At 52.4% G+C, this 25,228-nt stretch overlaps 2 protein-coding genes across 2 annotated transcripts; both read right to left on the bottom strand.

Moving 5' to 3' along the window:
• Positions 1–2,361: 2,361 nt before the first annotated feature.
• On the bottom strand, positions 2,362–7,716 carry LOC311201445 (complement decay-accelerating factor-like; the record flags this gene model as incomplete). Its single annotated transcript, XM_084275832.1, has 9 exons — positions 2,362–2,453; positions 2,770–2,958; positions 3,069–3,197; positions 3,596–3,790; positions 4,300–4,382; positions 5,717–5,816; positions 6,484–6,675; positions 7,148–7,336; positions 7,608–7,716. 9 exons carry the CDS (start codon positions 7,714–7,716, stop codon positions 2,362–2,364), a joined length of 1,278 nt encoding a protein of 425 aa, XP_084131958.1.
• An 8,196-nt stretch (positions 7,717–15,912) lies between these two features.
• LOC311201506 (complement component receptor 1-like protein) lies at positions 15,913–24,571 on the bottom strand (the record flags this gene model as incomplete). The annotated part of the gene is made up of 13 exons (XM_084275897.1): positions 15,913–16,849; positions 17,042–17,211; positions 17,368–17,547; positions 17,908–18,096; positions 18,429–18,611; positions 19,551–19,751; positions 20,203–20,391; positions 20,915–21,097; positions 21,666–21,878; positions 22,300–22,385; positions 23,192–23,291; positions 23,808–23,996; positions 24,484–24,571. The coding sequence occupies 13 exons, from the start codon at positions 24,569–24,571 to the stop codon at positions 16,694–16,696; spliced, it is 2,127 nt and encodes a 708-aa protein (XP_084132023.1). The 3' UTR covers positions 15,913–16,693.
• Positions 24,572–25,228: the final 657 nt, after the last annotated feature.

Genomic DNA, 25,228 nt, shown 5'->3' on the forward strand with positions numbered 1-25,228 from the left:
CTTGAACCTGGCTGCTCTCCTACCCGTGGAGGAGAGGCATCCATCACCTGCTGACACCATCACGCTCAGACCAGCCTGTCCCTCCGCCTCTTTGCCACCCACATTTGCTGTCCCATTTTGCCCAGTATCATCCCAGTAACTGATAGACCACTGAACCCCGTGGGCAGAAGCTGCCCCAGCAGCTGAGCCCTGCGATAGTGGTTCTGCGCCTGCTCAGCGGGAGCAGCTGAGGGGAACGTGGCTTATCGTGCTCTGACACCCCTTCCCTGCGCTGCAGAAATCAGGCCAAGCAGATGGAAACAGCAGAAGTGAAAACACGTACAGAGAGGAGCCTGTCCTGTGCTGCTGTACACACCTTCACTGCCAGGCTTGGCGTGGAGCAGCAGGAGGTTTCCAGTAAAACCAGCCAGCAAAAGCAGAGGTTGGGCTGCCAGAGCTGCTCTCGGCTTCCTGCCATCCCTGGGCAGGGACATCGCCCACAGTTCCCAAAACCTCACTGGGACAGAGCCCTGGGTCTGCCCAGGCTGAGCGGGGGGAGCTGCTGCAGAGGGGCTGCAGAGCCCAGCACTGGGATGGATAAATGGATGAAGGCGGGGGGGCATCACTTCAGACCTGCCAGCTTGCTTTTCCAGACCCCTTACTGGAAACACTCACAGTTCCAAACATTACTGCCTGGATTGTGTTTTCATTCTTTACTATTTTTTTTTAAACCAATTCCAACTTGCCCAGGAGGGGATTTAGAAAATAAATGAGCGCTGATAAAGAGGGAACAGCATGTCTGCCTCTTATCAGGGTAGCTCTGAAAGCTGGTACCTTCCTGCAAAGAGCATAAAACATGAAAAGAGAAGAGCAGGCAGTTGAATTCACATTTATGAACAATTCCCATTGGTTACTGGATGTAAATAAATCCCCAGAAAGGCACCTAACTGTAAGGCATGTAGCGTTCTGTGTAGGACAAAGATGGTCCAAGATGAACACGGTGTTTCTCACAGTGGGGGCTGTATTTCGCAGTTACTTCTGCTATTCGATGTGCTCAGAGCCTGCAGAGTGACAGAGTCACCTCCCTCCACGGGGAAAGCAGAAGTAGCTCTGTTACAATATGAGATTAGATGCCCAGACCGTGGGTGGCTGTTATCTGTCACGTTCTGTAGGCAGGACAGAGACAGTAACTGCAAGGCACTTATGTCTGAGACAAAGAGAAAAGAGTTTACTCAAGAAAGTAATAAAAGTGCTGACAATATAAACAGTAACATTTAATTTAGCATGTCAAATACCAGGGGAAATGAAACCAGCCCATAACTTTGCAAGAGAAGGAAATTGGTGTTTTGCTTTCAGTGTGGCTTGTGGGTGTGTGTGTGTGTGTGTGTGTGTGTGTGTGTGTGTGTGTGCAGCTGGACCTGGAGCTGACCAGAAACCCCTTGAAGTGACTGTCCTGGAAGCAGGCAGCTCATCCCAGCAGAGATGTGGGTCTCGGAGCCTGCCCTGTGGCTGTGTGTTTGGGTGACTGCTATGGCAGCGCCTTGGCACTGCCAGCAAACAAGGAAATCCGTGGTTGTGGAAACACTGTGTCAAACAGGTTGTGATGTAACTGAGCTCAGCCAGAAATTCTGCAGAAAGCCCAGGGGGGGTCTGAGAAACTCCAGCTTCCCATCCCCAGATGGAAAAATACCCTTGGGGCTGGTCAGATCGATAGGGACTGGTAACGGGGTTCGGGATGCGAGGGGGAGTTACCCAGAGGAAGGGTCAGGGTGGAGAAGCGAGATGGAAACTGTCCAGTTCTTGCACAAGTGACTCTCAATCAGTGTCTTGGATCATTAAAACATAATCAATTAAAATGAAATACATTTTGGACACATACATGGGACAAACCAGATCTAAATCATTCTTCATTTGAAGGCAAAGAGTAGGAGCCCAGAGAAAAACAACCACACGTTTAACAAGGAATCAAAGCACCCCACGAGTCCAGACAAATCCCTTGGGCTCTCAGTCCCAGCCATTATCCCAGTGATTCCAGCAGGTTGGAACAAAACCTGCCTTCAAGAAGTGATGCAGCCATGGAGAAGATCCCTCCTGCACCTGCACAGGGGTATTTCTGGACCTGGGCTTTAAGCACCAGCCTCGTCCCGTTGTGTGACAGCCCCACCAAATCCACCATGACAGGAGGGACAGATTTTCTGGGGTTTGATGCAAGGGACATAGCTCAGGGATGAACAAGTTCAGCCGGACCCTGAGCCTGGAGAAATGCTTTCCTTCCAGCCTCCAGTGGGTGTTGAGTCATTATTGAGTCGTTATTACTGACAATGAAATGCATATGGTTCCCACCCAGACACCATTTCCAACTCAAATGGAAACTCACCCTTGCTACAGATAAAATAATTGTTTGCAACGGATGGGAAATCTGTTGTAGCAACACTTCTGCCATGTCCAGCTTCTCCTGGCTGCCCACGACCTGGCTGGAGTGGAACAAGGTTACCATTAGTGCTGCAGGAGCAAGGATGCACTTAAGGCTACGTGGTGTAAGGTTATCTCCTGCTTTTCAATATGGGAGGGGGAAAATAATGGTTAAATGAAACCCCAAATAACACAAGAGCAAGGAAACAATTGGCAAGTAACAACACATTTCCTACAAAACAAAGGTTTCTGTAAGAGGAGGAGGACGGTGCAGTCAGACCTGAGCTTTGAGCCAGGTACCTAACCAGTGAAAAATGCTGATTCTGCAGAGAAAACTTAAGAGAAGAACATAATAAAATGAAAATAATCATCACTCACTTCCACAAAGGGATGCCACTTTAGACCGGTTTACATAGTCAAAGCAGCCAGCCTGGGGGAGGATGCCAGAGATCCCCATGTACTTGGGAGGACACACGGATCCTTGGCTGGTCCCAGGGGTGTAGTACTTTTGGGTCTTGTACAGAGGTACCACAAACCTGAACGTTGAGGTAGCACAGCCCCTGGACACTGGAGAGAAACACGGGGGAAAAGAAAAGGCCAGGTGTAGGGCTGGGAGTAACAAGGGAATTACTCACTGAGGAGCTCCCCTGGACTCCAAATGAGCCTCTGGGACTGACCTGGTGTCCTGGAGAAAGAGGTTGACTGGGAGAAGGAGTTGGTACTTTGGAGTGCCTTCTTATAGAGGCTGAGCTTCATTTCCCACCTGGAAGCCTTCTTAGAGAGCTGGATGCCATTGCCGTGGGAAGCTGGAGGAATGAAAATCCAGATGGGAAATGAATCTCAGGGCTTTTTCCTAGAAATGTGACTAAGGAGCAAATTAAGTTGGGAAACGTGGGTCTTGATTCAGCGTAGGATCATTTCAACTCACTTGGGGAAGGATGGGTGCTCTTCACTCTTGTTGCTCCAGCTCTGACAGTTGTGCTTGTCTCTAGGGTATAAAGAGCAGGTGTTGCTAGGAGCACAGCCCCTTCCTTGCACAGACCACACGCTCCCCATTCACCTGAGCAGCACTGAACCTTTTCTCTCTTTAAAACCAAAGCATGGCTTAGGCTTCCCATATCCCCTCCTGAGCAATCAGAGTATGTTCAGCCAGTACATACTGAACTCTGAACCCCTAGGAAACACCAACCTGGGAGGAAATCACCTTTGCACTGAGGTGCAGCTCCACTCCAGACCCCATTTGTTCCATCCATACTCGTACAACGGATGCTCGTGTTTCCAAGGAGTTGGAAGCCAGAGTCACAGCTGTAAGTCACTGTTGAGTTATACACAAAGCTTTCTACACCGTCACCATCGTGCTTGCCGTTGCTAATTTGAGGAGGTGAAGAGCAGGTAATTACTGCAGGAAAGAAAGTTCCCCATGAGCACTGCAAAAAGCTTCAGTAACAATAAAGATGCCAAACGTTTCCTGAGTCTCCCTGAGATTCTTGAGGACAATAAACCTTTGGACAGCTGAAATGGGCAACTAGCTCTGCCTCCATTGCCTCTCACTTCATTCTGAAGTGTTTCTCTTATCACTTATCAGGGGTTTTGGTGGCCGCCTCACTCCAAGGGTCACCAAAATCAAACAGGCAACTTGTCATGTCCTGGCTCATGATCTCTCAAAAACCTCTTCCCATCACCTTCACTGCAAGCTTAACTCACGAGAAAGTATGTTGGTGGCCTGAGAACAAAGCGGCTGGAATTCAGCATCAGCAGCACAGGGAGGATTCTGAGCCGCTGTGTGGGTGACACATCTGCCACCAGCATCAACAAAAACAAGTGAAGTACAGAGTCAGGCTTAGGCTGGGCTTAAGCAAGCAAGGTCTACTGGAGAGAAGTTGGAAGTGGAGGTTGGATGAAGCTTACACTCGCAGGTTGGAAGTTTACTCCAGGCAACATCATTCCCCTTCAGCTGACACTGGATGAAGTTACTCCCAGCTAGTTTGTACCTAAGGGAAAAACACAATAACAGAACACTTGGTGTCAGGATCCAGCAGCAGCTCTGAAGACGAGCAGATACAAGCTGGTTAACTGGAGAACTCCTTCACCACGCTCCCTGTCAGGATCCTCATTAATGTCTGTCCCATCACTGCAGGGATGGGACAAATTGCAGTTGGCTGCTAGAAGAGCAGCAGCAGGCTCCAGACAGTGCTGGGCTTACATGTGGAATCCCACACAGAAGCACTGGGCTCAGATTTGTTGAATCAGGGACTACATCTCCCTGCCAGCTTCCTGCTGGAGAAGAGCACTGGGATTCATGCTGCTGGTACCCAGAGCCCTTCTCACACCGCTGTCACCCATGGGGGTGCCCAGCGTCCTTCAGTGCCACCTTCTCACTGGGATGCTGCTTTTGGGTTGGGATGCTGGTGATGTACCTGCTCAGGCAGTCTCTGCAAAGCTTCAGTACATCCAGTACACACAGTAGGGACCAGAAAGGGGCAAGAGGGATCTACATTTCATTAGCATGGTGCTTGGATGGGCTGGCTGGCAGTAAATACATCATGTCCTGAGAGCACTGACACCTTCCCCACACCCTGATTGACCTCTTCCTGCGCAAAAGAATTCGGTATTTGGGGACAATTGAGAGTATCTGATCTTGCTTAGATGGATCCATTATCCCTCCACCCTGATGTGTGGTTCCAAAGATTAGCAGAAGGGTGGGACATGCTGTCATTTCCCCAGAATCCATCCTAAGGGAATATCTGGGGAGGGGGGGAAGAAGGCTCACTTATATTCGAAGCAGCTGGAAAGACTGACCAAACACGCCTGATGGTGCCTGTTATCTGGGAGGGAGAAATATCAGCTGGAGAGCTGCTTTTTGTTGGGTGGTTTATGTGCCCTGATTGAAATCAGGCAGAAAGTGTGAGTCAGCTCGCTGCTGCACTGCGGTTTCCTAGCTGGCCATAAAGGAATTGCTAAAATGCAAACATATCCCTCCCTTTTTATTATTTATTTAACACATCTCCAATGTATTGAGCTTGCTTTGAGGTCTCTAGGTACAAACTGCTGGCAGAAGCAGTTCAGGCAGATACCCAGGGCCGTTCGATTTGCCCTGGATGACACTTGAAGGAAAAGGCAGCCGTGAATTGAGAGCCCAGGCCCTTCCCTCCAGCTGTGTCCTGTTCCTGCCCAAAGCTCTAATTCAAGTGGGAAGAGCAGCTGCACACTGCGTGCCCAGAGTGATGTATCCTGAAGGAGCAGCCCAGCTCATGTCTACAAGCTCCTGGCGCTGGACCAGTTGCTATTCCAGCCTCAGCCCCCCCAGCATCGCCCCGCGACTCACCCGTCTTCGCAGAACACTTTCACAATCGCACCGAACTGGAAGTCTGTTTGAGGCACCATCCTGCCCCCCAGCAGCGGCCCAGGGTCACCGCAGGATCTCCCTGCCGGAGAAGGAGGCAGTGTTAGTGGTTATGCACAGTGATGCAGAGATTAAAACAAAGCCAACTAAGGGATGGACTTAGAGGGTTAACCCCAGAGGTACCAAAGCGTTTTACTTCACCCGTGTCCCGGCCAAGCCAGGATTGGCTGTGGTGCCGGTGAGCATCCCCATAAGGGCTCCCAGCTCACACCAGTAAGCACCTTGCACGAGGGCCAAGGAGGATATTTAATGAGCTGTTTCAATCCCAAGAGACTGGCAGCCAGTTACCCGCCTGTGGGAAGGGTGCTGCTGCCACACCATCGGCCTTAATGCTACACAGATGACACCAAGAAACAGGCTCTGGCGTCACTGTGGAGTTGGATGCTACGACAGCAAATTGGCACCTGTCCTGTGCACACGCCACATCCAGATGTGAAGGCATTTATGAACATGAAAATCAAAACAGATCTGTGCATGCCAGCAGGGAAAATGAAAAGGAGACCACTAATGATAGTTCTGCTGGTCAGCCCTAAGGATGGATGCCAAGGAATATCCACTGGACTCCGTATTAAGCATGTAGCTGGTGGGATGACAACAACCCAGCTGCATTTCAGCTGCACGCAGCTACCTGACCTGTTCCAAACTCCACGGCTGCTTCTCAGCAAGCGGAGCAGAGCAGGGATACTCACTCCTGCACAGCTCAGCAGCTTCTGACCACACCAGGTTCTCCAGGCAAGTGCTGGTGGGGGAACTCTCCGAGGTGTTCTCGTAGCCGGGGCGGCAGACGTAGCTCACGTTGGCCCCGACAGGAAAGAAATTAATCCTCTCGTCTGACTTGGAGAGAGCAGCAAACCGCAGCCTCGTCGGGGCAGCACAGCTCCCTGGCAGTCAAGGAAAGTTGGCCTGAAAGAGCTGCCCCCTGGGATGCACGTAAGAAAAACCTCAGAGCCACAGCCACGCTCTTGCTATGGTGCTTTTGGGATGCTCCTCGCCTCTGCCACAGGTTAGTTCTCTCTTCACTGAGCACACCTTAGCAGCCAGAGACACGTTACCCGCACAGGCAAAGCTGTTAGTGGGAGATAAGGAGTCACACACACGTGTGCCGTGGGGCAGCGTGTGCTGCAGCCAGGGCTCGGGAAGCGTGTGAGCATCCAGGGCTCCATCCGGACGAGCCCCTCGATGCCAGGCGCGCATCCTGCTCCCGCCCGCAGCTCTGAGGGACGGCAGCGAAGGGTTCGTACCTCGCTGGGGGGGGGGGGTGCTGCCCCTGCACGTTCCTAAGGAGGAGGGGGGGTTAAAAGCCAAGCGTGAGAGAGGGGAGGGAGCCGCGTTTCGGAGGGAGGAGGTATTTACGGCCGCAGGGCTCGGGCAGCTGTGACCAGCGTGCGCCGGGCAGACACTCCCTCACGTCCGTCCTGCCGGGGATTTTGATGGCATCTCCGGTGCACACGTACGTCACCCTGGATCCCACAGGGAAGCTGGCGCTGTGCTCGTCGCTGGATGGTCTGGAGTGGGTCATGAGAGGTGGGGGCCCACAGTCACCTGCGGCAGGAGAAGACCTCCTCAGGTGAGGACCCCGCTCCCTGACACCTTCCCCAGCCCTCGTGAGCATCCCAACAGGGGGGCTGGGCTGGGCTGGGCCAGGCTCCGCTCCAGGCAAAGGCACCGGGCTGGGCTGCAGCCATGAGAGCATCGAGCAGCAGGTCCCCAGGCGTGGGGGTGCTGGCATCACCCACCCCGGTCTCCAAGCAGCAAGGTGGGATCCAAGCAGGTTTCATGGTCCTCCCCGTGCATGCAGTGCCCCCCTACTCACCACGAGCCACAGGCATGCCAAGGAGCCCCAGCAAGGACAGGAGCAGCACAGATGCCCTGCAGCTCAGGGTGCCTGGGTGCTTCTCCCATCCTGGCTCTCCAGACATCATTGCCACAGCCTCCGTGCTCCTCTGCTGAGCACTGCTGGCTCCAAGGGGCTGTTTCTGAAGCTGGGAGGAGATGCAGCACTGCAGGCTCAGGCAAGCCTCTGGAGCAGTGGAAACCTTTCTGATACGTCAGGGACATGAAGAGCAGCTGTGGGTGGGTGACATCTGTCATCCACAGGCTCAGGGAAAGCCTCCTGGCCCTCAGCCTCACCCTAAGGGATGAGGGAATGACTCAGTCCTTTTCTTTGAGCTGAGATGGGCAGTGAGTGCTGGCAAGCTTACCAAACCCAAACACTACCAGAGAAGAATTCCACATGGCCACAAGCCTGGGGTAGGAAAATGCGTGTTGCATTACTGGCAGGTAATGCAAACCATAAGCAGGGGCAGTGAAACAAGAGAAAAACATTTTCCTTTCTGTTTGTTAATTGTTTCTTGGAGTGCCTGATTCATTTGTAATTAGGAATGGGTGTGAGCGAGTACATCTGCATACTGACTAAGGCTCTGAAACATCCCCTGTGACATCAGTCTGGATTGTTCAGCTATACTCTTAGATAGAGGTGGGATTAACACCCAGTTCTTATTCAAGCTTCTAAGTCGGGAGTCTTGCACAGGGATGGGAGATGCTTTTGTTTGCAGTCCCAGATGAGCCCAATGCTGAGGGGAGTGAGGTGTTGCACCAGAAAGGTGCAAACCCTGCTCTTCTAGTAGCACAGGGAGAACAGACATGGTCTGTGTGCCTCTGGTTGCAGCTCTCCTCACCAGAATGTGGTGCAGCATGGGGTGCCTTATCAAAGCATCTTTCTGTGTAAAGGTGGGAGATACCATCTATTCCCTGGGTGTGGTGCTTTAGGCTCTAGTAGTGTTAAAAACAACTCTATTAACCCATTAAAACACACATGCTGTGCTGCACATCGCTCATGCAGGTGATGAGTGCTCCCCCCAAGCCCACCGAGCCCAGGCAGCAGCGCGCTGCAGTGATGCACAGAGCCCTCAGCACCATGCCATGCCCAATGCCCTCCCCAGTGCCCCCAGGACCCATTCGGGGAGGGAGAGAGAGAGCTCAGAACAACCCTTGGTCCCTGCTGGAAGCCTGCCCAATTCACACCCAGCACGTGAGATTACCAGACACCCGCGGTGACACCTGCACGGCCCTGCGGTCCCGGAGGGAAGGAGTCGCCACATCACGGAGCCACAGCAGCTGCTTGTCGTTTATTACGTTACAGGAGAGGCCCCCACTGCCTGGCTCTCTGCACTTGAACCCACAACATCTGTTCTTTGTGAATAGGGACAGGGAACCTGACACCAACCCCAGACATGTGTACAGTGCTGCGCCAGAAACCTGTCACCTGTTTGACACCCAGGGATGCGTGAACAGAAGCCTTTACAAATGCACTTCTCACACGTCACTGCCCTTAATCAGGCGCACAGAGATCACAAGGTCAGTTAACAGGAAGTCCCATGCTGACGTGCCCGTGGTGTTGCTGTTACTGGATAAGGGAAGGCTGATGCTGCAGGCTGAGCTCAGTGCGGGCAGAGGGTGCGGCGTGTGCGCAAACCACCCGCCGGGGCACAGCGGAAGCATCTTCAGAGGGAGCCGCAGGACTCATTGACTTCAGCTGGAAGTTTACTTCCCTGGACTTCAGCTCTCCTTATCTCCTTTATCACAGGTTCTGCAGTGACTCAAAGAGGCTCAGTTTAATTTTTTTACTGTGCTCCCTAAAAATAAACTGTGAAACAACGTGTCTGTTCAATGTGAAATCAAGCTTGTGGGATTTAAGGGAAAGGGTAAAACCCCCTCTGGCATGGTTAAAGCATTCTCCCACATGTGGGTTGTTATTTCTTTGGCTGTAGCACACAAGCATAAAGTCACCAAGGGCCATTCCAGGTACTAACTGCACAAACCATCCTCACCAAAGGCAAGGTGATCGCTGCCGTGCAATGTGGGACTCACACGTTCAAGTTTTCCAGTTCCACCTTGAGCTTTTTAATCTCCAGGAACAGCTTTTGTATTTCCAGCAGAGTTTTCACTTCTGCCATAGGCATGCCACACTCAAAGAGTGTTTTAATGTCAAGAACCTCTCCACAGACATCAGCATCAGTGTCTGGCTTCTGTTAAAAAAAGAACCCAAAAAAAACAAACCCCAAATATAATGATTACACTGATGGAGAGCCCTCCCACTCATCAGCTCTGAGCCTGAACCTCTGTCCCATTCACCATGTGCTGCCCCAACACAGTCTGCACTCCCCATTGGTGCCATAAAGCAAAATTAAAAAAGCTTTTAAGGAGTTGAAGCAGCTGTTTTTCATCTCAGAAGCCTGGCAGCATTCCCCCAGGAGTTGAGGCAGGCCATGGTACTTACACATTTGGGCAATGGTGTCCAGTTGCCATCAGGCAAGCATGTGGCTGTCCAAGAGTCTTCTGAAGACAAGTTTCCACCATCTAAAAGGTGGTATCCATGAAGGCACTCAAAAGTCACGGTGGCATTGGTTTGGTACCCTGGTTCACCATCCAAAGAGCTTTTCAGCCTTCCATTGGCCACTTGAGGTTGTGGGCAGAGAACTGAAAGGCAAACCCACAGCAGGAGGCACCTCAGTGAGAGCATCCTCGTTACATAGAGAGAAAACTCCAAGGTGTTTGTGAGAACTAAGCTGGTGCAGGTGAGCTTAGACCTATGGAGCTGTGAAACCAAGGGGTAAAGCAAGGTTTCTCCCTGAGGCCCTTCAAGGTGGGAGGGTGAAGCTCAGAACAGCCCTGAGAGGCTGAACGTTGTCACACAAGTGTCTTAACTTGGGGGTCCCCACGCAACAGCCGACAGATGGATGTTTGTGGGAAGACAGGGCACTGAAGAGAAAGCCAGGAGCGATGTGTCTCCTGACTAACACAGACCCTTCAGCACACAGGGCTCATGAGAGAAATTCAGACAGGACCCAGTACCTGCCAGATCCGGGGATGTGGATTCTTCTGCAGAGAGGAAAAGCACTTGGGGGGCTCTGAGGACAGACACAGCCGTGCAGTGCTGCACCCTGACCTCTCAACAGCATCACAGAGCCCCTGGCTTGCTCAGCTCTGGTACCCACCTGGCTGGCAGGTGGGCAGGGGAGGGTGCCAGCTGCCATCGGCCCCGCACCGGCTCTCGGCATCGCCACGCAGCGTGAAGCCTTCATCACAGGAGAACTGCACAGTCACCCCGTAGGGAAAGGTGAACCTCTGTGGAGTCATCCTCCCGCTCTCCACTGTGGGCTTGGGGCACCGAACCACTGCGGGAAGAGAGCGGGGATGGGAGTGGTGGGTTTGGCTGCTGCGCTTCCCCGGGGACAATGGGGGAACCAGGGCAGAGCCGCTCTTCCCAATGCTCCCTGCATCAGTTTCACGCCCAGACACAAGAACTGCCCCTCAGCTGCCTGCAGCAGCCCCAAGGACACCCCACTGGTCCCCACATCACCACCCAGCTCACAGTGCCAAGCCCTTTGTACAGGGACCAGAGGAGCTGCGCGGTCACTAAACCACTCTGGATCTGGGGCTCCCACACCAGGGTGGGTAACGGGGCTGGGGCTCAGTCCATCATAACACCCGGGTCCTGGCTTCAGCCTGAGCCCCCACGGCCGGAACGACTCACCCCTGCACTCCGGGGCAGGGCTGCTCCACGCCATGGTGACCCCGTCGTCGGAGGTGCAGTAGATGGATTCGTCCCCAATGAGGGACAGACCCTCGGCACAGCTGTACTTGACTTCGACGCCGTAGGAGAACGACTCCATTCTCAAGCCGGAGTGCTGCCCGTGGGCCAGTTTGGGAGGGGGGCCACAGACTGCAGGGAGCAGGGAAAGGAATAATGTATCGTTTCCTTCATTCAGGCTGGGAGACAGAAGTGCAGGGAAGGAACAGGAGAAGCCAGATCTCGATGTCCAGGCTTAGGGTTGCTCTCCTCACAGTCCTTCTCACTTCTTGCAGGTTTATCCCTGACTCTGCCAGTGTTCCCAGACTGACCCAGCTAACCACCCCAACCCATCGGCACAGCATGCCCCCCACACTGCAGCGTGTGTCCCCATCCCCTCCCCTTCAGCCTGCCTTCCCTTGCCCCCTTCTCTTTTCCATGACAAACTGGTGAACAGCATCAGGGAATTGGAGTATCAGGAACCCCTTGAACAGTCCTGTGAGGAAAGTCCCACTAATCAACACGTTTTATTAATCAAAGCTTTGATGAAAAATGAAATCATTAAAGCCATTCAATGCTGTGACCCAGACCCCTTCTCCTAACACTGCCTGCTTTGAGAAGCGATGCTCAGGTTGTGCCATCATCCCGCTACTGCTCCTACCCGCGGCAGGGATGCAGCTCCCAGCACCCACCATGCTCCCTCCACTCACCCTTGTCACAGTACGGCATGGGGGGCCTCCATGTCCCATCAGACCAGCACTGGATCCTCTGGCTGCCCTTCAGCACATAGCCAGGGTCACACTGAAATTCCACCTGGTTCCCAAAGGTGTATTCAGCTTTCTTGGGGCTGAGCTCTCTCCCGTGGGGAATAGCCGGGGTGGAACACTGCATCTCTGAGGAACACCAGCATCAGAAGAGCTTCCATCATTTGAGTCAGGAGAGGAGAGCAGGAGAAGCCCGTACTGGGGTGTTTTCCCACGGGGGTGGTTTGCTGACCCCGAGAACCTGCCAGGACCTCCTGCTAACACCGACAGATGGCTCTACCCAGGCCCAGCACCCTCAGGGATGGAAAGGATGCAATCACAACCATTTCTCTTGGGAGGCATGTTGATCTGAGCCCTGTGGTTAGCTGAAAAGGGCTGATGTGTTTCTAGCTGCACCACTGCCGTGTTGTTTGAGCTCAAACAGACATGGGCTGCAGCTATTTTCAGCTGCTCTTCCCTTCGGACAGTGAGATTACTGTCAGTGAAAGCCAAACCACAGCTCAGGAAAGCCCTTACGGCACAGCAGTGCCAATGGGTATTTTGAAAATGATTTATTTATATCATTAAGCGGATGTTTTGATGGCAAAGTGAAGGAAATGGTGTTACTCACTCTGGCAAAGCTTCGGCACCACGGACCACGTGAAATTTTTAAGGCAAGTAGCTACTGGGGATACTTCAGGGAGCAAAGTGTATCCGGGTCTGCAGGAGTAGGTCACGGTCGTCCCGACTAGAAACTCGTGTGAAGGGCTTCGGTCCGTGTTGTCGATGGCAGGAGGGTAGGGACAGCGACCTGGTGACAGAGCAGGGGACAACATGGACCCTCAGAACCTGGAGAGACCCACTGGGGGTGAAGCTGATCCCTGCCTTGGGGGGAACCCAGCCTGCTCCGGGGGCAAGGGAAGAAACCCCAGAAGGGAGCACAGGGCAGCAGCGAGCCTGAGCATCACTGGGGGTGGGGGGTGAAAGGAAATGGAAAAACCAACAGTGACAAGTTCACCAAAGGATGTGGTGACTCTGACAACAAGTCTTTATTCCTGTCTTTAAAACAAGGGTAGATGAGGTACTGAGGGATATGGTTTAGCTTAGGATGGGAATGGTTGGACTTGACAATCTTTAAAGGTCTTTTCCAACCTTGTGATTCTGTGACCTTTTGCATCTTATTGGTAGGACAGCCCTGCCCATTACCCACCCAGGGCTGATGAAAGAGCAGAGAGGAAACCTGCCAGCAAACACCACCGCAGCTCCCTGCAGTTCCCACCCTCCCACTCCTTTCCTGCAGACACTGAGCATGCTTCTAGTGAAACACAAGCAGGCAATTACAGGTGGGAGGCAAGGTAAGGAGAAGAAGGACCTGTGCATACCTGGCACGCAGGTGGGCACCCGTGGATGCCATCTGCCCCTGGCTCCGCACCGCACGAAGGTGGCACCCGCGGGGGTGTAGCCAGCGTCGCACTCCAGTGTGGCTGTGCTGCCCAAGGTGAAGTTCTGGGCAGACTTCAGCTGTCCGTGTGTGATGTTTGGGACAGGACACTGATCCTCTGTGGAACCACCAAACAAACAGGGCTTTTCAGGGGTATCCTTACCGAATGAAGCAATCGATGGGTTTAACAAATGCAGCAATTAAGGCGGAGAGATGAGGGGATAAGAAGCATGCTTGAGGAGCAGTCAGCAGCGGGACTCCAACCACGCAGTGTTTCCATCGTGCATGATCAGACAGGGTTTCTCCCCTTTCCTACCAGCTCTGCAGCTTGCAGTATGAGTCCCCTGCACACTCTGGGGTGCTGGCACCCCATCTCCAGCCGTACAATAAACAAGAGGCTCTCCAGCAACTGTGTAACTTCCACCACACACGTACATCACTGATGGCCCAACAGAAAGCTTCCTGTCCGGATACCGTACCTCCCACTAGAAATACCTTAGGGCTGATAACAGAGACAACAAGCAGATGTAAGCAGGGTTTCCTCATGCCTTACGATAGATGCTGACAGGTCACCAGCACGCAGTGTGTCCCCATTAACATCAGACCTCTGCACACCCTGGTGCAGCAGCAGCCCAGGCACTGGTACAGCCGCACCGTGTCAGGGCAGCGCTGGTGACGCTGCCTTTGATACTGATACCCTCAGAAAGAGTGTATCCAAACTCGTATGTGTCTTTCCAAACCCCCAGCTTAGGTAGTGGGATAAGGGTATTAGGAAGTATGTTTGGGTCGGGACAACAAATTTCTGAGAGTTGAGGTAAATTTAAAAAAAAAAAATAAATAAAAAAGGAAAAGGGGACAGAAAAGGAAAAAGAAAAAAGGAAAAAAATAAAAAGGGAAGAAGAAAAAACGAAAACAAGAAAAAAGACGAAAGAATAGAAGAAAAAAGAAAAAATTAAAAAAGAAAAAGAAAGCAAAAGGAAAAGGGTGTCAAGGCGGTGCCATCAGCCAGAGGGCAGCAGCTGCCTCTGCAGGGAGACGCTGGGTTTGCTGCACAGAGCGTGGAAGTTCCTCAAAAAGCCAGTTTTTAAAGGAACTATCAATTTCCAGGCAGAAACTGAGAGTTGTTCCCCTTCCTAGAAACATTAGTCAGCAAACATGCACTTCTCCTGCGCTGAGGCCAGCCTGTGACAGCCAGCACAGCATCCAGCTGGCACCTTCGTGTCATCCGCAGGCTGACCCCGTACTGAAGTAGCAGCCATGCTCCCGATGCTCCTCAAACTGCCACCTGCGACCCTTTGAAATGGTAAAAGCCATAAAGGGTAAAACCCGTTGCCTGAGTCTCCCCCTCTTACCACCCCCTGCATCTTGAGCCCCAGACCATACGCACATCCTGCAGCCCCAGGAACCTCAGTTGCCGCAGGGTTGGTGGAGTCCAAGGGTGTTGCACCCCAGAGCAGTTCTGCAGACAGGTGCCCCAGGGACGAGCTCGCAGCCTTGGAGCCAGCTGCACAGAACACCAGTCCCAGAAGAACCTGCACCCCAACACAAGACTTTTCCAAAGCTTTGGGAAGTTTGGGTGGCTCTTTGCAAGTATCTCCAGGTGCAGCAGAAGGGGAGACATGGACAATTAGCAGCTGCTGAGCTCAGGTCACCTTTACATCAGGCACAGAAAGAGGTTGGCACAGGCTTCTAACTCAGTTTCTCCACCTGCAAGCAAAGCTCAGCCACAGAAGCAAAGAAAACAAGCACGGGAGTGACACTCACCAAGACACCAGGCCTGCTGCAGCACCAGTATCACCACCACCAGCCACATCACCACCACCAGCCGCTGCCCCGGCCAGCAGAGAAACACCAGCATGGTGCTGGAGCTGCCAGCCCAGCGGCACAGGAGGGCAAGAGCCTCTCCCTGCTGAGAGCCTGCTGCAGCACCCCAGGGAAGGGGAAGCAGATGTGGGAAGTTGGGGACAGGCCAGAGGACCTACAGCGATGCTGCCACTCCCCCAGCTCTTCTGACCTTCCCAAGCCAAGGGCTGCCCACCCTGAGCTCTCCAGCAAAGACGTGAGGGGACGCTGCTCTGCCTTCTTCCTCGGTGGGGACAGCGGGAATGAAGCTGTGTTACAGCCAGCCCCACTCTGCAGCATCCTGGCCTCGGCTCTGACGCGCAAGGGGCTGCTGATGGGTGCTGTTGATGGGTGCCACAGGCAGTGCTGCCGTTCACTTTGCTTCTTCACCTCAGGGACAGGCTGCCGCACAGACACCCCTCTGCACTGCTCTGGGGCAAGAAGAGCCCCTCTCCCTAACCAAGAAACGATTCTCAGGGCACATCTGTCCTTCCCAGAGTTACCAAGAGGCAGACACGGCTGTCGTTACAATCGCAGCTTTATTACCATCCCGCAGTGAGGAGTACCACTGTGATGCTAACAGAGTGCTGCCCGTGCTGGACGCTGCAGAAACAGCTTGGCCACTTCTGTCCCTTTTTTATTTCTTTACTTGGTTTTAAAACACTTCCATTTCCCACAGCTGCTGCCAGTGCACAGGCAGAGAGGCGGCGAGTGGCACCGCAGTGACCTCAGACACCCCTGTCCTGCTTGGGAAGAAAACCCAGTGGGGTTTTGTTTGGCTTCGAAGTTTTCTTCATTGTGCCTGCTCTGAAGGTCACAGCTAATTAGGCAGCTAAGAGCTTGTTCACGATAATGAATGCAGCATATCTACAGAGTAGCATCAGGCTGTACCCGGCTGCAGCTGAAGAGGTGCAGCTGTTGTGGGGTGGGTGCTGGATGGTGGCTCCAACCCTGTAGCCCCCTGCCTCTACCATGGCTGCTTGGCTCCCACATACATTTACCTTCCACTCAGCCCCTTCCTAAGCGCACACTTCTCAGGATAATAAACATAACTAAGTGCAAAGCTTTAAAAAGTGTGAAGTGATGTAAAAAACCTAACCCAGCGAGCTCTAACTGAAGTCAGAAGTCCCCAATTTCTGACTCCCCTGTATGACTGAATCTGTTCCTTGCCTGATTGGTAATTTTTCTTCTGGCTACTTAAGTGTTAATATGAATTATGAAGTCATAAAATAAAAATAATCCTCAGCCAGCGTGATTATTCAACGCACAAAGAGGATGGTTCTTGTGAGACCAAGGGTGAGTCAGCCGTATGCTGTGCGTTTTAAATCCCTTTCAAGTTTCTGGATCTCCAGGTGCAGTTTCTGGACTTCCAGCAGAGTTTTCAGTTCTGCCAGTGGAATTCCACACTGGAAAGTCTCCTTGGTTTGAAGGATCTTCTCACATATGCCAGGCTTTTTCTTTAAAAGAACCAAAACAGAAGGGTATGAAACTGCTGCAGGAAACTACATGCTGAGCATCCCCCTCCAACTACAGCCCCTCAATCACACCAACTCTATTATAACTAAGCAAGTTATCCAGGAAGTCAGATCAGTGCTATTCCAGGCCATAAACAGAGCCAGAAACAAAATCTGGGGTTGGATGGTACTTACACAGGAGGGTGGTGGTACCCAAGTGCCTTTATCTGAGCAGACACTCTTTGGAAGTTGAGATGGTCCAAAAGTATTTCTGCAGGAGTAGGGCAGAACTTCGTTCAGATTGAACTGTGTTCTACTAGAGGAAATCATGACATTCTCCAGTAACATGGGTATGGAACACCGAACTGAAAGGAAAATGCACGCAAAAAAATAAGGTTATTGGGGGGAGATGGAAGAGAAAACACCCTGGAAATGCCACCTGGTGCTGGTGGCTCAGAGGAACAGCAACCCCTGGCCTGTGCAAAGCAGCTGCAGGGCATCTGCTAGGCTCTGGTACCCACCTGGCTGGCAGGTGGGCAGGGGGGGATGCCAGCTGCTGTCGGCCCCACACTGGCTCTCAGCATCACCACGCAGCATGAAGCCTTCATCACAGGAGAACTGCACAGTCGCCCCGTAGGGAAAGGTGAACCTCTGTGGAGTCATCCTCCCGCTCTCCACTGTGGGCTTGGGGCACCGAACCACTGCGGGAAGAGAGCGGGGATGGGAGTGGTGGGTTTGGCTGCTGCGCTTCCCCAGGGACAACGGGGGAACCAGGGCAGAGCCGCTCTTCCCAATGCTCCCTGCATCAGTTTCACGCCCAGACACAAGAACTGCCCCTCAGCTGCCTGCAGCACCCCCAAGGACACCCCACCAGTCCCCACAGCACCGCATGGCTTGCGGAGCCAAGCCCTTTGTACAGGGACCAGAGGAGCTGCACAGTCACTAAACCACTCTGGGTCTGGGGCTCCCACACCAGGGTGGGTAACGGGGCTGGGGCTCAGCCCTAACGTGACACCCGGGTCCTGGCTTCAGCCTGAGCCCCCATGGCCGGAACGACTCACCCCTGCACTCCGGGGCAGGGCCGCTCCATGCCATGGTGACCCCGTCGTCGGAGGTGCAGTAGATGGATTCATCCCCGATGAGGGACAGACCCTCAGCACAGCTGTACGTCACCTCGGCTCCGTAGGGAAAGTGCTCCCGTCCCGCGCCGGAGTGCTGCCCGTTGGAGATCTGCGGAGGGCTCTCACAGGCTGTGGGACACAGGGAATGGATCAGAAAAGAAACACACGAGTATCCCGCTTGGGTGGGAATCAAAATCGCTTCTGGGAAACCAGTACAAGAGCTAAACCCGTGTCTGTAGCACAGCGAAGTCGCAGGAACCTGCTGTCTTCTTGTCCCTTCCACCAGCTCCAGGGTCCCGCTTCTCGCCCACCTCCAGCGAGAAGACACCTCAACACTTCCAGCCCATGAGCTGGCAACCAGCATCCTGTTCCCCAGAAGCCAACACTGAAGACAGGTCACCTACTGAGCTGTTCCCAGACACCCACAGGTGTGATGTCTTCTCCCCACGTTACTCACACACCTTTATCACAGAACGGCAACGGGGGAGACCAGGTCCCACTGGCCTGACACCGGATCCTTTCCTGGCCCCTGAGGATGTAGCCTGAATTGCACCCCAGCTGCAGTTGGGTCCCAGGTGTGTAGTCATTTTTGCTGTTATCAATTACCCTTATGTTGGTGGTATCTGGCCTTGGGCAGCGGACCTCTGGAAGCAACGGAAAATAAAGGGTGTCAAGTATTCTCAGAACAAAGGCCAGTGAAGATGCTTTTGGTGGAGAAGGCAGTTAGCAAGAACACCTGAACCCTGAGAGAAAAGGTGACTATCACCCAAGGTCCAGGTCTCAACGCTTCCTTTGTAACTCCAAAGGAGCTTCTGCTTCTATGGTCAGATTTGTCAGAGGCTGCTGGGAAAGGTGTGCGCTGCAGAGCTGGGTGTGTGTCTGACCGAGCCCCCCAGCACCACGTAGGGACCACAGCCCCAGCTTTCCCAACAAGCAGCACTGACGATCCTGCTGAGCACATTAGGGTCAGCACATGGATCCATCCGGTGCTGGGAGCTGGAGCAGACCCTTTCCTCCTGGCAAGGCTTTCCTGAGCATCTGAGCTCGGAGCGCTTCCAGCAGCTTGCTGATATGGCCGTGGTTCCCCACTGCCAGCTGGGCTAGTTTCTGCACTGTCACTTGTTTGGGCCACTGCGTTCTCATCTGAGAGGGGAAATGTGCTGAGAACACCCTCTGCTCCTGAGCCTCACACCTGCTCACCAGCTGTTGTCCAAAGCACAAACACAGACCCCCTTACAGATGGGGTCTTCCAGGCTTCTTAGGAACCTCCTAAGCCTCCAAAAGCTGCCTTCCCCTCCCACTTGGCCAGACACTAGCCCAGCCTCCTGCCAAAACCCTGTATTTTTCCACAGAAATCCCCAGGCAACAGAATGATCCATCTGGACTTTTCACTGCCTGTTTCTTCTAAATCAACGCAGGAGGAGAAAAATCCTCCCTGGCTCCTACCACCATCATCTAAGGTCACATGGAGATTTTTCTGCCAAGGTCAGCAGACAGCTACCCTCTGTACAGAGTAACCCAAACATTTTGGAGTCAAAAATGAGTAGGCACCAAGTCAACATGCTTCAGCAGCGCTCACCTACCTTGAGTGCACTCCGGTACTGCTGGATCCCACCTACCATCGCTTGAACAATGAAGCCTGAACACCTTGTCACTGTGACCTCTGAAAGCATAGCCATAGTTACATGTGATTTCCAGTGTGTCTCCATACATGTAACTGCCTCTACTTCCCCACACTCCTATGGGCCTTCCATTCCTGATGTCTGGAGTTGGGCAACGAATTCCTGAGAAACACCAAACACAAGCAAGTGTGAAACCACAGGAAAGCCACCTGGATGGCAGCAGACTCATTGTAAACGGGAGGATGCATGCTGTGTAAGACAAAGACACACCATAGCACTAAATCTGCCCCAACACCATCCCCGGGTGCTCCTGGGGGGGTTATTTGTGAGAGGCTCTCTAGCTGCAAACTCCCCTTGGATGGGGCAAGGCACCTTTGGCACCTCAGTGACTTTTTCCACAGGTTTAAGGGACTGGGAAGAGCAGCTGGTAAAGAAAGCAGAGAACCCCCCTGGGGCTGGGGAAATAAATCAAAGATGGAGAGTCACAGCGAGGACCAGAGACATGCCCAGCTGGGCACTCGGAGCATCCCCTGCTCTCACCCCCACCCCGTGACCAGCACAGCAGCAGCCTACGGGCAGTTTTGTCACTCAGTAATAACAATAACACACTTACTTTCACAAGCTGGTGGAGTTTTGGACCAGGTGAAATCCGGCAGACACTGAACGTACTGCGTGTTCTCCCCGTGGCTGAACTGGTGGCCCTCCCTGCACTCGTAGGTAACCGTAGTGCCCACGGGAAACAAATTGCCAGCGAGTTTTGTTTTAACAGCATAAAGCACATCTGGAGGGTCACCACAGCTACCTGGGAAGGGAAGAGCAATTTGGGGAGGTGGTTGGTGAGAGTTCAGCACAGCCCGTGATGGTGTGTAAAGTGACAGGGGGAGTTTTGGGGGAAGATCCCGGGCCAGCATCGTTCTGAGTGGCAGTTAATGGTCTGAGTCCAGCAATGCTGAAGAGTGAATGCAAAGAAGACAGGTGAAAATGTATGAATAATTTTGGATTGCATGGTAATTATCACTGTTATAATGAGATGTAATTTCTAATAAAGTTTATACTGTCTATAGGCTCTACCAACAACCTTTAAAAGAGTTAAGTATAGAAAGGTTCATTTAGTCCCTTTGAATTCCACTTGTCCCAGCTTGAACAGGACAAGGCTTTCATCCCTTATGGCCCCAAGCCATGATTTCCTACAGCCACCTTAGTGCTACAGAGAGATCAGAAAAGAAGAAGAAAAACCCCAAAGTTAAACCTCAGAGCCATGGCTTTCAGCACCCAACCCGTTCTGAGATGGGCAAGGACGTCACCGAAGCAAAGGCCACACTCACTGAGCTGGCAGCGTGGCAGCGGAGGGTCCCAAGAGCCGTCTGCTCTGCACGTGGACGCTTCGCTGCCGTTCATGGTGTAGCGGAAGTTACAGTCGAACAGGACGGTGTCTCTGTAGGCGTACTCAGAGCGGTACCCGCTCAGCAGCCTCCCGTTCTCCACGCTGGGATGCTCACAGTTAACCACTGCATCAGGGAAAAGGCACCTCTTAGGAAATGAGCAGCTCAAGGTGGGGGGGGGGAGGGATGGGGCGTTAAAAACATTCTCGTAGCGTAAGATGTGTTCACCAAACTGGCTGAAAATAGACGTGACAAGGCAGCAGGCTGACGTGGTGGGTTTTAGCTCCTTACTCCATGCTAAAGCGTGGGTTTATTTCACACTTTTTACTAAGGCAACATGTAAAAAGGCAGCAGAGAGAGAGGGAAATGCAGCAAATGTCATGGGAGGCTCCTGAGTTCTACACACAGCCCCCAAAGTGCTGGTACAGTCTGGTCTGCAAGCACTAATAAAACCCCACTCTGTGTCCCCTTGGTGACATGGTCCTTGCAACTGGAGATCCTAATTCCTGATGCTGCTACCAAACTCAGAGGGTCTCATCTGCAAGAGGCGATTCCAGCAACAAGGAGGAGTTAAGAGAGATGGCTCCAAGGAAGAACACAGCTTTAGGAGACTGGGCAAGTAGGCTGTGGAGAAGGGGCTGTGGCTGGTGTCCCGGGGAGGTTGCACCTCACTCCGTGCACAGGAGCAGCTCACCTTTGCACTCTGGGGCTGGCTTGCTCCAGATACCGTTTACATTATCCTTGGTGGTGCAGAAAATAGAGGCATCTCCCACCAGTGAGAAAGGTCTCTCTCCCCTTTTAACCGTGTGGCACCAGTAAGTGACAGATGCTCCGTACTCAAAGAGGTCTTTGTCACCCCCGTTGTGCTCTCCGTTGGCTATTGATGGAGGGGGTAGACATGGTATTGCTGGGGAGGGGAGAGAAATCAGTGGAGGGAGGGAGGAACAAGAGAGAAAGAACTTCATTAGCTTTAAAACAAAAGTCTGGTAAGGAAAAAAAAAATGGTGAAACACAAGGTGCCAGAAGGGTCAGAAATGATGGGCAGGTCTCCAGGGAGTTGGACAGCACCAGCCAGGCACCAGCCCACAGGCAGCAGAGCTCTGACCCAGCACCCAGGGGCTTTGGGATGTACCAGTGTTGGATGGTACAGACTTAACATACACCCAAGCAGTGAATAATGGATGCAGGAAGAAAAACACCAAGAAAAAAAAAAGTCTTTCCAGGCTCCACCAAGCACCAAACTGCCAAAACTATCAGCAGGGCAACCTGACTGCTGTGCTATCCACCCCCAGTAACAGTTAGGCAGTAGCTCAATTAATGGCACTTACGCTCGCAGATGGGAACCTCTTTGTCCCATGTAACAGCCCCATTTTTAAACACACACTGAATTTCGGGGCTTCCAACCAGCCTGTACCTGTGGGAAACAGGGGAGAGGGAATTACTGGACAAACTCAGTCTTGGTGTATTCATAGACCCACAGAATCACCAGGGTTGGAAGAGACCCTTTAGAGCATCGAGTCCAACCACAGCCTAACCCTGCCTGGCCACCTCTAGATCATGTCCTTAAGCACTTCATCCACACGCCTTTTAAACCCCCCCAGGGATGGTGACCCCACCACCTCCCTGGGCAGCCTGTTCCAGTTCCCAACAACCCTTTCAGGGAAGAAATTCTTCCTGATATCTGACTGAAAGCTCCCCTGGGGCAATTTTAAGCCACTAAAATTTATTTATTAATTAAATAATTACCTATAATATCAACCATCAGGGTGGCTTTGACTTCTTATCACAATCACAGCTGATCAGACCATCACTGTTTCCAACTACACACTGACTTTTGACAAAAGCATTTTTAAAATTAAAAAAATAAATAGACACCCCTAGTTTCTCAGTAAAAACATCTGCTTTAACAGCCAGCTGTAGCTCTCATGGAGCTCTGCATTCAGTATTGATGTCTTTTTCTTCAAAGAGATACTGAAACACTGGAAATGGCTTAGAAGGGTGAGGAGCATGAACCTGAGTTTGGGAAGAACTGCCTCAAAGCGTGACCTTAAGAAGAGTCAGTCTCAAAGCTCTGAAGGCTTAAAAGACATTTCAGTCATGGTCTGCAATTGCCTAGGTTGGTAAGACTGCTGACAGCACAGGCTTTAATCCAGAGGGAAAAGACTTCATGCAAATCACTGGGGAAGAAGAGGCCCCGTGCCCTGAGTTCTCCTGGCTTACCCGGTGTTGCAGGTGAAGTTCACTGATGTCCCAAAATAGAATTTCTCTGCTAGGTTGAGTCTGCCATTGGCCGGCTCTCCGGGGTAGATGCACGTCTTGGCTGGGGGGCAAGGGGGCTGGAGTTAGTTCTTATTCCAGTTTCTTAAAGAATCAGGAAAATGCAGCAGGAAAGAAGATGACTCCTCCAATACTGAGCAAGGGGGTGGACCAGAGACCTCAGGTTTCCCCTCCAACCCCAAATTACTCCATGATCTGTGATGCTGTTGAGACCTGCATCGCAGTCCACACTCAGCCCCCACAGTCTGAGGGGGATTTTGGGGTAACCCCGGCAAGTGCATCAGTGTTTCTTCATGGCTAAAGGATCCTCTGGCTTTTTGTTTGGCCCAAGAGTTGCAAAGTGCCTGAGAGCATCCTTGGAGGCAGCAAAACACACCCAGCATCAAAGCAGACGTCAGGTTTTGCCACCGTTGCTAGCGCTCAGAGGAATGCCACCAGCGCTTCATGCTGGGTCACTCATCTCCCACCATCCCTTGAGGTCACTTTGGATATTGCCCCAACAGAATAAGCTAAAAGTGAATAAGAGACAAACTCAAACGTCACCCCAAACCATACTCACGTGTACACATCTCCCTGGATCCTTGCCACTCACTCCTTGTGCAGACAAGGCTGTTTCGGACAATGAAGTTCTTCGAGTAGCCTGGCCGACAGACATACTCCACTGTGGAACCTTCAGAGAATGAGGTGATGCCATGGTATTGCTCTTTGAGCTCTGCAGACGTGAGGCGTGGCGGAGCCTCACAGGCACCTGCCGAGAGAAACACCCTCAGAAAGACACCGGGAGGAAAAGCAGTGGGAATTCGGGCCTGGTTTACTCTGAAGGTCCCACTGAGGACACTTTGGTGGCCTTAAGATACCTTAAAGCTAGAAGCAAAGTGGAGACACACACAGCCTGTGACTGGGCCTGGCAGGGATGGGGAGGAGCATCGCCCTGTGAGGCCCCGTGTGCTCCTCACGCCTCATCCAGCAGCCTCAAAGGCCGGTCACAAGGCCCAGGTGAACCCATTCCTCTCCCCACACCATATCAACCATTGTACTTTCAGTCAGAGAAATTCCACAGCTGTTTAAGGGAGAAAGGGAAAAAGGCAAAGGGAGATGGATCCCAATCACAAACATTTACAACGATCTCAGGATGCTAAAGGAAAGGCAGAGGAGAGAAGGATGTGAGCCTTGTGAAGCCCAGGAGGTTTTCCTTCCAGAGATCCCAGTCTATCCCGACAGATTCCCTCACTTACTCTGGACGGACCCAACAAGAGCTGCAGTGAGGAGTACCCCAAGGACAGCGGCCTGATCCCTTTGCCTCCCAGGCTCCAAGGCTGGCATCTTTCTTTATCCCAGCCTCCCTGAGCGCAGATCCCAGGGGAGTTACCACATCTGTTTTCTAGGCCAAATACCTGTAAAAGTAGCAGGAGGGTATTTACAGTCAGGATAACCACAGCTCGTATGGACAGGTGTCACTTCTCCACCCTTGAGCAGTCCCTCTGGTTGTGGCTGAGGACCAGAAGCTGGAGGAGCTGTCGCAATACTCAGCAAGAGAGCAGAGCAGCTCCACTGCTGGCTCCTCTCTGGGTGTCAGGACTGAGACCCAGCATGAAGGAGCCGGGTTGCAGAGCTGGATTCGGGTGAGAAAGGCTGATCCCAGCAGACCAGACCCATCAAAACACAATGTAAACAGGACAACCCAGTGTAGACATGAAGCAATTCCCATAGGCTTTATTCCTTTAGTCTCATTTCTCAGCATTTTTGAGAGCACAGCTTTTGCTTAACATTTAAAAATAAACTTAATAAAAATTTAGGGAAAAAGGTGTGTGTGGGGGTGGGTGTGTGAAGAGAGACTAACAGCACCATTCAAGCCACAGCATAAATACTTGGTAGCTTCTCAGGTCCAACTGAAAAGCACCGTGTTGCCAAGGTAGTGTTCTTACCAGCCAACCAGCTGAATAAATGACCACAGGACCCTGAGTTTGTTTTTACCTTCTG

This window comes from Gallinula chloropus, assembly GCF_964237585.1.
Source record: "Gallinula chloropus genome assembly, chromosome: 27".
In the NCBI taxonomy this organism is placed as follows: Eukaryota; Metazoa; Chordata; class Aves; order Gruiformes; family Rallidae; genus Gallinula; species Gallinula chloropus.